Here is a 10569-nt window from a genome sequence, read left to right on the forward strand (position 1 = left end):
TTTAGATTGATTCAGTTCCCATCGACTTCAGTGGCAGCAACTTTTGGTATTCAGAAATTTATTTATGGCTAGCTTTATTCCTTTTTTCCTTTCCTGTGGATCTTTCTTTAGAGCAGAAATTTCCATCTCTCTGGTGGCTCATCTGTTTCACTGAACTCTTTGGTTGTTTGCTGTTTCTTGTCAAAGCTCTGGCAGTGTGAATAAAGTCTAAGAGGGGGGACTGGGGAAGTTGAGACTTTTCTGTTTGTTTACACTGATTTCATTGAAGAGCAACATCAGGGCATCTCACAGAGCTGGATGAGGACAGAAGTGGTGTAAAGGGGAGGAGAATCAGCCCCCCCCGGATCCACATTAAGGCTGTGCAAATGGTGCTGGTGATGGATGGGGATTTCCCCCTTTGGCTGTGAGGTCAGGGCAGCTCATTGATCATATTCCTGAACTTCCTGCGGAAGAATCCACAAAACACTGGTTTCTGTCTGACCTGTTTTTAGTTCTAGCAGTAATCTTTGAGTGAAATGTTGAATTCATCTCCACCTAAATACTGATTAAAAAGTACCATTTTGATGCAGGCAGGAAAAAACACTACTGAAACATCTGAGCTTGGCTGTTAAATGACATGATCTCACTTTGTTCCTTAAAGTAACTGTCCATGTCCCCTCGAAGGGGACGGCAAAGATTTATTCTTTTAAAGATTATTCTTTCAGCAGTGAGATGATTCAGTGTGATTTTCCTCTGGCTGCATGAGCTGTGTTGCCGAGGCAGAGCTGTCCTGTCAGCAGCATGCCCAGTGTCAGAGCGATCCCTGTCCTGCAGGAAGGTATGCAACATACTCAGGATTGGTTTTTTTTTTTGGTATGTGTGGGTTTTTGTTTTTTTTTTTTTTTTTTTTTTTTTTTTTGGGTGACCATGACTGCACATGGGCTACCCATGAATTAGGCACTGCTGTGGTTTGAAAAGCAAGCAAAGACACTTAAAGATGCTGCTTTTGCTCACATTGTGAAAGGCAGATGCATTTGAGAGTCGGACTCGTTATCTCATCCCGGGCAGCTCCCCCGTGGTGATACCACGAGCAGCAAGTCAACAACAGCCTGTCTAATGGGAAGCTGGAATCTGAGCATGAGTGACTAAATAGCCCTCGAAAAATAAAAAAAATAGGATACAAAAAAACAGACGTCCTTGAGCATTTGAGACGGATGTGAGAGAGTTTTTAGTCCTCATGCAAAACAACCAACTAAACATAACAGATTACATCAGCTCAGGCTTTTCAATTCCTGGATGGCAGCAGAGTGCTAATCCAACCTTCATCCTGGATTTCATAAACTGAAACAAGGGAGGCTGGCAGGAGCAGCGCTGCCGGATTGAGGAAGCTGACGACGGTGCAGCATGTGGGCAACACACTGTATAAAGCTCATAAACTTGTAGGCTGATGTGTGCAGCTACCACTTTGGATTCTGTACTGCTGCTTCCCTCGGCACAAGGCACCAGCAGGCTGAGCATTAAAGCCTGCTCTTTGGGACGGAGCGCTTACCCCTGCAAGACATGAAGGGCTTCCTGTTTCTCACACTCCTCCTGATGCCCGTGCACGCTGGAGCTGCTTGGAGTGCGAAATACGCAGTAGATTGTCCCGAGCCCTGTGACAGTAACGCATGCAAAAGTACCTTGCGCTGTAAGCGAACGGTGCTGGATGACTGTGGCTGCTGCAGAGTGTGTGCAGCTGCTCTGGGGGAGACTTGCTATCGTACGGTCTCGGGTATGGATGGTGTCAAGTGTGGTCCTGGGCTGAAGTGCCAGTTTTACACAGAGGAGGATGACTTTGGTGATGAATTTGGTATCTGCAAAGGTAACAATATTCACTTTGCATGCACCGAATGGGGCAATTTGACAGCAACCTACGTATAGATCTTGCCTCCTGCTTGAAAGATCTAAACCGGGATTTTTCCAGCTCAGCCCTTAGCCGAGAAGAAAGTGAAAAATATCTGCTGGTATTAAAGGGTGTTACATGTAGGCGGGACAGGGTTATTAATGTGAGAATACTGTTTAGGCTTGGGGACATGTGTGAGGAAATACGGATGCGGTGTGCTTGGAGATGAGATTTTTGATTGGGACTTGAGAGACCCAGACACTAGTCTTGATTCTTCCGCTGATTTGGTGGGTGGCTTTCTATAAATTGCAAAGACTTTAATCCTGTGAGTCCAACCTTGTCACGGAGTCCCTTGCCTCTGCCAGGCTTTCCCTGGGGTGAGGTTCCCTCCGGCACTGCCAGCTGCCTGCCCAGGGACCAGGTGCTCTCTCTGGGAGATGGAGATAACAGCCCTGCTTGAGCACCTGGAGATGTTGTTGTCTTTAATTCAGTCCTGCCTTTGGGCTGCTCAGCCACCTTAGGGATGTGGTCGGGGGAGGCAAAGAGAGACCCTCCTGCCTGAAAGATAGGAATAACAGAACAGGAGCTGACTGTGAGATGAACAGCCAGCCACTGCTCTCAGCTTATTCCAGGTATGCTGCATGCTGATTTCTTTAGCTGTAGACTATAATGGCATTTTTCGTTTAAGAGCTATCCTCACTCTATGCAAAAAGGAGAATCTTTAAAAGGATGGGAGGAATTAAGTTACTAAGAAGTAGAATGAAAGTTTTTAAAATAAATAATTTTTTAAAAAGGCTTTGCAAAGTATAAATGCAGTGAGTTTTCCTGTGCTTGTGTACCACTTCAGTAAGCAGGTACAGATATGTCTTTGAATAACTTCCTTAAAACTTCAGGAGTATTCATAGCCTCAGCTAAAGTAATGACTTAGGACCAGATGCTGCAAAAATCATTCAGGCTGACTCACAAACAGCACACATTTATTTACACTGGTATTTAAAAACAAATTCATGTGCATGCTTGAGGGTGAAACCCAAAGTACTACTTTTATATCTAAAGACTAGACTTTGCACATAAAGCTAATGTGTTTGGTGTAACCACCAGAAAAGTATTTTACTGACATAGTTGACTGATCTTCAGTTTATTAAAAATTACTGCAGTGCAAATGCTACCTATAATACTTCTAATAGTTTTTTTTGGATGATTATGTACTGTATAGGAATTTCTTTGCATGGGCACACTTCAAATGGGAAAAAAGAAACATTGAAGACGTGAGATCTGAATCCCTGTAGCTGAATCTCGGAAGCTCTGTAGAAAATGTAAAGTAATTTTTTTTTCCAGTGAGTCAGTGGAAAAACTCTCATTAATTTCAATGAAGCCATATCTTGACTTAGAGTTGTAAATTGGTATTTTAGGTTTATATTCCCCATGTATCTATTTGCACTAAATAATATAGATGTCATTTCTAATTATTTTTCTTTTTTTCATCTCAGCCGTGAGATAGTACAATATCTTTCTGCATATATGTGAATTTTATCAGGCAAAGTATGCAGCCAAGTACTGTTATTTTATACATCCATTTATAGCTATGATACCAGACCACTCACTCTTTTTAATAACTTCCATGTTTGTAATAATTCACGGAGTCAGGATGGCTAAATACTCTCTGGTTGCCTGTGACTGGTTTACTTTGAAAGCAAAATGACCTGAGCTCTCTGTTCTCCAATTTCTTATTTCTAAAATGGCTATATCTTTCAGATTATTTTTTTGAGTACTTTTAGTATAATAAGAACCAGGCTGGATGGGGCTTTGAGCAACCTGCTCTGGTGGGAGGTGTCCCTGCCCATGGCAGGGGAGTTGGAACTCGGTGATCTATAAGGTCCCTTCCAACTCTAACCATTGTGTGATTCTATGATTCTAAGAGTGTATCATGTTATCATCAGTAGCAATGTCATTATTTTTCAAAACAGACTAAGGAATACTAGTGCACTTCTATTAGTAAATACCCTCTAAACCTGAGGTGTAACTGTCACAGTGAAGAGCATGCTTTTGCTTTCTTAGGTCACTGGGAGTTGTTTGCAATTTATTTAGGAGCAGGCTCCTGCTGAAAAAAAAATCTTCTAACAGAAGAATTGACTCAGATCTCAGTTTTGTCAAATCTGAAGAGCAGCATCCATGCCAGGATTATTCCACATGGAGCCAAGAGTTTTGGAGTCAGACTTGTTTCCATGCTGTTTTCCAGTGCACAGCTTTGCGTCCCGCCTCTCTGGGCTGAGCACCTGCAGCGGGCAGATTGATGCTCCATGTGGTGTGTGCTCTCAGCTTGTCCCTCAGGGAGGACCACGCACACAAAAACTGTTTTGCTTTGGCAGGATTTTGTTTTGGTTTTATGTGGACAAACAGCAGATCAAAGAGTGTCCTTGCTTGGGAAGGGGAGTATGGTGAAGCTCAGTGGGATCCTCCAGGCTGGAGAGATTCCCTGTGCAGTCCCTAGCAAGGAATTGGTTGATTTTCCCGTGCTTTTCATTATAAAAGCATACTCATTGGACATGCAGTGAATTGCAAAATGTTGGTTTCATTTTGAGGTATTGGCCTGATTTTCAGATAGCCTAGGCTGTATGGCAAAACTAAATACTTGCATTGATTCAAGAGGAGACTAGACAAACTGAGAAGGATAAACCTGTTGCAGGCTGTCATATGCATCATGTCTGGCTCAGGAGGTCCCAGAGCTGAAAATGGGGGAGAATATGAGAGGGGAGGTAACATTTGTGCTTACCACCACCATCTTTTTTCAGTGTTTTCTGGGAACCTGGGCTGGATGGATCCTTGGTCCAGCCCTGAATGGTCATTCATCTGCCTTTAGGAGCTGAACTGGAAATTATTCAGGACTTGCCATTTAAGGTGACCATGCACCCTGTGTTGGCAAGGACAGCCTGAACATAAAGACTTCTCTCCCGAGACACCCCAAGTTTCTCTAGGGATGATCTCTTCTTCGGGAGTTTGGAAAGGGAGCACTGGAGATTTTCCTTGTTTCCATCTGTTCAGTTATGATTGTGGGAAGGTACCTTGTTCAACAGCAAGGCAGATGAACACAAGGGCTGTGACCGCAGGTTTAAACCCTCTGGAAACTTACGTGATCCAGCACGTGATAAATGTCAGCTATAAAATGGGGAAAATCCTCTGCACCTGACTTAGTTTTTTTGTAAAAACACTTGGTTCCATCCTGACAGCTGCCCTTTGGTGCTCCTCCATGAGCTTTCTCGGGGATGGGAGGTTGGAATCGGGCGAGTGTGTGACCAGACGCAGTGTAACCAGGCAGGTGTCTTAGTGCCTCTAGAGCACAGTCCCTCTTTAGGCTGGAGATGTGGGTGAGCTCTTTGCTGTCTGCCCTGGCAAGGCAGCCCTTTGCTGCCCGAGAAGTGGTTGCACCGGGGCAGGCTCACCCCCAGGAGCCGGGATGTCCCCCGGGGAAGGTCACGTTCCCTGGAGAGCTGCTGGGATGCAGACAGCCCACCCGCAGCCGCCCCGGACACAGGCAGCCCAGCCCCACCAGTGCATTGCAGCTCTAAATCATGACGGTGATGTCAGTCAGACAATATCATGCCCAAATAGTGGATTCAGGAACTTTCTGAAGTCTCCTTCTTTTCTAAATCCAATGCTAATCCTTTAACAATTGTGATTACATACCTACATATTCATACTTCCTTTAATTTGCACTTCAATACTATGAATATTTCAGAAAAGAGTTACTGATAGCACGTTGTAAATAAGTTATAGAAAAATAAATTCTGTGTATAATGTGTGTCAAGGTTTGTCAGAACTGGAAAATACTTCTAACAAGCAGTTGCCATGCTGAAATCCTGTAGTTAAGGTTAAGCTGAGCTCTGCTTAAAGGTTTTCCACTTTTAAGGATATTAGCAGACCAGCTATTAACAGCGCTAGCAGGTGACTTGGATCACTGAAGACTGCTTTACCATATTACTGTTTTTCAGAGTGTCCCTATGGTACCTATGGAATGGAATGCAGGAAAACGTGCAACTGTCCCTCTGGCATCTGTGACAGAGTAACTGGGAAGTGTTTGAAGTTCCCATTTTTTCAACTGTCTGCTTCAAAGCCTCCAAATCGACGAAAAATAGTTTCACACACAGGTAAGACTTCACGGGGCAGTTGTTTTTAGCAGAAATCAGCTTGTATGTGTCTACTGCCACACAGTATGCTGCGTGTGAGTGACGTGTGCTTTGGTGGAGCTGTGCAAACAGCTAACAGCACAAGGTATATTTATTTTTCTCATTGGCAGCTCCCTTAACATAAGGCAAGGAATGAGGCGAGCTGTGACACAGGGTAAAAACATTTTGAAATCCTAAGGTGGGTGAAATGCTTTGCAGCTGTTGTGTGTGCTAGCAGTACAGCATCACCTGTGCAACGGGAGGCTGTGCTAGGATTTGCATTGGTCAGTTCAGATGTGATGTTTGTAGCTGCTTTGTGTAGAATGGGATTTCACGAAGTTCCATTTAATACTGTTAGCTAATAAACAGTAAAAATAACATCTTCTTTTCCATGAAGATAGAGCTTTATACATTTTCAGATGTCAGTGAACTGTTTTATGAAATGTTTTATTGTAGTCACTTATCACAGTATCTCTAGAACAAGTTCTTACTTTTATGATTATGTCTGTCGCCTGTAACAGATCTTGCCAGAAATAAAAAGAGGTGTGTGTGAAACTGGAGTGTTATTGAGGCAGGAAGGAGAAATCACTGAAGTTTTTAAAGCTGGGATTAAAATTTCTTCCCTCTTTATTCTCTACCTGATACTGAGGTATATTTGACTGAACAATGTTTACTATAAATTTAAACGCCAATCAAAATTAAAACAGGTTTAAAGAATTTAAATAAATATCAGAGATTTAATCCTAGACCTAGGGGGAGCTTACCTAGGATTTAATCCAAAAGTCTTTGAATTTTATCTCTCCTCTAACTGCAGTTTGTGTGCCTTATTTTGATTTTCTCCTGCTATATTAAGCTATCTAGCTGATGCTGCCTTAATACTTAACATTATCTTACTCCACTCTGTTTAGATAAAGTTAGACAGAGGCAAACTTCTTCAGCTTATACTCATATCACTTTTAAAATGATCTTTAAAAAAACCTGTGAGGTGGATCAGTCCTGATCCTTTTTTATTTTTCTACATGATTCTGCTCTTTTGCCTTTCCAGGTTTTGTTTATTACCAAGGGTGCTGAAATAACATGAAAAAAATACTCCTGTCTTGCTTTTTTATTTGTATCTAGCCTGTATTCCAAATCTTCCCAGTCAGCCTGTTTTCATCAGTTCCTCATTCCTTTTCCTCTTCTTCCCTTGCCTTTGGTCCCAATCCTTCTGCTGCCTCAGTGTTTAGCAGTTTGTCTGATCCCAGCTAGGATGAGATCCCGACCCCGTAGCAACAAATGGTGTTTTTTACCCACGCACGGGTTTCTGTCCTCAGAGGTCTGTCTGGAGGTAGACCAGGGACACTCTGGGTAGTACTATATGGGGTGGTCACATGAGGTTTCATTCAGCAGCAGTCTTCAGAGGTAGCTACAGCATCTAGGACAGAACCTCAACAAATTAAAACAGCTATGAATGCTTCTGTATGCTATACAGGCAAGTCTCTGGCCTGCATATTTTACAAAGACATTATAGCTAAATACACTCTAGTAAATTTATTGGTGCCAGAGCGTGTTCCTGTGTGTTGCAAATTGACCACCTTCACGACTCAACAGTCGGGCAGTGGTCAGCAAGCTTTCCCCAGCCTAGCTAGCTGTGCCAAACAACCTCAGCCACAGCTCAGGAACCAGCGTCAGCCAGGGACCATTTCCAGCAGACAAACTGGATATCTTTTACCTTGTTTTTGGAGAGTAAGAGAGTTTAATGGCATGCAGCAGGCTATTCCATGCCAGTTGGCCTCAGTCAGAGAATAGCTCCAGGCATGTTTAATTTACTGCTGTAGCTATTGAGGATGTGCTGCTTGGTCCCGTGTCACACTGGAGTGTTACAGTGAGGACTGGAAACTGAACTCAAATCACCTGCCTTACGCTTGAGCTATGAGAAAACACATCTGGCTTATGCCATAATTTGGCAGAAATTGTGCAACTAGGTTAATTGGAGGCATTCAGGGAGATTTTTGCAAGATTTGTCAGCTAAGGTTTTTCAGAAGTGTTCTCACAACCAGGGACATTTTTGCAGGACAATATTTTAATTCTCTCCTTTTCATTAAATCCACCTTTATTTTTGTATATTTTCAGAGAACGACATGGCATCTGGGGATGGCAATTCTGTAAAAGAGGAATTTGTTAAGGAGAAAGCTATTCGCTCTCCAGTAATGAAATGGCTAAATCCTCGCTGATATTTACTTACACTCATAAGACTTTTAAGTGAATGCATTTCTCACAAATTATTGAATATGCAACAACACACTTTAAAAGCAAAGTAGATGTATAGCGTATCAAAATATAACCTCTGAAGGCCAATTGTGATTCTGTTTTTCATGAGAAAAATGTTTACTTAAAAATAGACTGTACAGTGTATATGATTTTTGATATTTGTTTTGATAAGTATTTGAACAGAGAAGTGTATTGTGGATTCCTGAATGTATAGTAATATTAAAAAAACAACATGATTCAACTCTCCTCATCTAAATAATGCCAGAGGCCAACTTTTGCAGCCTGAGGCCGGGGAAGCTCTCACTGAATTCTGTGGACAGTTTGGGTGAGTGAAACTATTGGTGTGGAGCCAACGTGAAAAGAAACACACATCAACAAATACCAGGATAGAAAACAGCACCCCTGAACCACAAGAATAATAATAACTACGTAGGAGCACTACAGTGTGAAGTAAATAAACCACCGTCAGTCATTAGTCATTCTCTGGTTTTTGGAAGTTTGGCTGCAATTCCTCAGAGATGAAGACACCTTTCTTCAGTCAGAAAACACCCAGCATTTCAGTTTACACACTGTGAATAACTTACCCAAGACACTGCAGATGTGTATTGTACTGAGGTGGATTTCTAAAGTTAAATTCTGTACAGAGAAACAGGAGCTTGGTAAATTATACAGATTTGTAGAGGGGGATCCGAAATGAAAGAAGCTGCTTATGATTATTTAAATATATTTTTCTATAAAGCAGCTACTTTGGTGTCAATAAGGTGGTGTCTGCATTTCTTGAGGAAGCAGTGGGTCCAGTTCCAGAGGCCAGCAAAGGCACCATCGTACTCTCCATCCTCATCACTGTCTGAGGCCCAGCTGCGACTCACAGGGAATTCATCTGATGGGGCTTGGGGAGGCTTGGACCTTCCCTTGGGGGTAGGGCAGCCACATCCCACACTGCTTTGGTGCCCTGACCTTTGTTTCTTACACGAGCAATAGCTCACATTTCAGCCAGGAGAATAACTTACATACGTTAGAGTGCTGTAGGAACTGGCAATCCCTCCTTTGGTCCAGACTGGGTGATGTATTTGTGACATAGAATTCCACACTGAGGTGGGTTTGCTAATGTATCTGCCAACAGCCAGATCCTCAGATAATGGGAACTGGCATAGTGTGTCACAGTGGGTTCAGGAGGCGCCTCGTTAAGGCAGAGCACTCCCATTGCAAGTGTGGTTTGGATTGAGTATTTCCTTCTAAATCAACGTGAGCTCTGACAGTGACTTGAGTGAAAGAAGGAGCCCACGGTGCCGCAGCCAGTGTTGGGTGCAGGGTCTGAAAACGTGCTATGAACAACAGAAACTCCAGAGCCTTGAAGGAGGCCAAATCCTGATGAAAAGCCAATGTTGATGGAAGCTCGCTGCCTTCACCTGGGACAGCAGCACCAGACCATGCTGTTCTAGAACAAAAGGATGAAGACACCAGCAGACATCCAAATGTCAGTACGGCTGTGCAGGCTATCTTGTCACAATAACCTGAGACACATAAACACAAGTCTCAAACAAGCATATAACACATCATTTTAACCTGTATTGAATGTTTAGGTCTGAGGAGAAGCAATATTATCTGGGGATATTTACAAGCAAGTGCTTTGATTCTCATTTATTGATATAAAAAGTAATATTTTCTTGATTTCAGTGAGAGCAGGATCAAACTCACCATCCTTCAGCAGACTGAAGAGAATTATTTAAAGAATGTAGTAAATATTTGCATACATCATTATTATTTTGCAACAGTGTCATAAATGACATTATGAGTTCTTGAATGTAAATCTAATAAGCTGTTTGGTTTTAAAAAGTATATGATTATTATTGTTCAATAAAAAAAACCAAATGAAAGCACTGCTGTCTATTGTGTCTTTCCATTAATGATAGAGTGAGACTGCTGGTGATGGCATAGCCATGGTGCATGCAGGCTCAGTACAGTTTTGTTCCAAAATCCACAGAAACAGTTTCACAGTGGTTGCATCTATTTCAGTGAATTTGCTTCTGCATTTCCTCAGCCGCTCCAGTGACAGATTGCTCCACGCGTAATAGGTTCCAGCATAAAATTATAATATAACCAAATTTTATTCATTATTCTTTGAAATGTCTACCTGTTGCTACTAGTGGCAATGGGACTACATTGGCAGAAGAAATAACGCAAATGACCACAGAATCATAGAATCATTTAGGCTGGAAAATACCACTACGATCATCAAGCCCAACCATAAACCTAGCAAGGAAATCATGTCCCTAAGTGCCACATGCACATGTC

At 42.4% G+C, this 10569-nt stretch overlaps 1 protein-coding gene across 1 annotated transcript; it reads left to right on the top strand.

Annotated features, from left to right (window-relative positions):
• Window positions 1-1250: 1250 nt before the first annotated feature.
• Window positions 1251-10088, top strand: ESM1 (endothelial cell-specific molecule 1). Its single transcript, XM_014964877.1, has 3 exons — window positions 1251-1840; window positions 5851-6006; window positions 8137-10088. Exons 1-3 carry the CDS (start codon window positions 1540-1542, stop codon window positions 8235-8237), a joined length of 558 nt encoding a protein of 185 aa, XP_014820363.1. The 5' UTR covers window positions 1251-1539; the 3' UTR covers window positions 8238-10088.
• Window positions 10089-10569: the final 481 nt, after the last annotated feature.

The sequence above is a fragment of the Calidris pugnax genome, unplaced genomic scaffold, assembly GCF_001431845.1.
Source record: "Calidris pugnax isolate Ruff unplaced genomic scaffold, ASM143184v1 scaffold273, whole genome shotgun sequence".
In the NCBI taxonomy this organism is placed as follows: domain Eukaryota; kingdom Metazoa; phylum Chordata; class Aves; order Charadriiformes; family Scolopacidae; genus Calidris; species Calidris pugnax.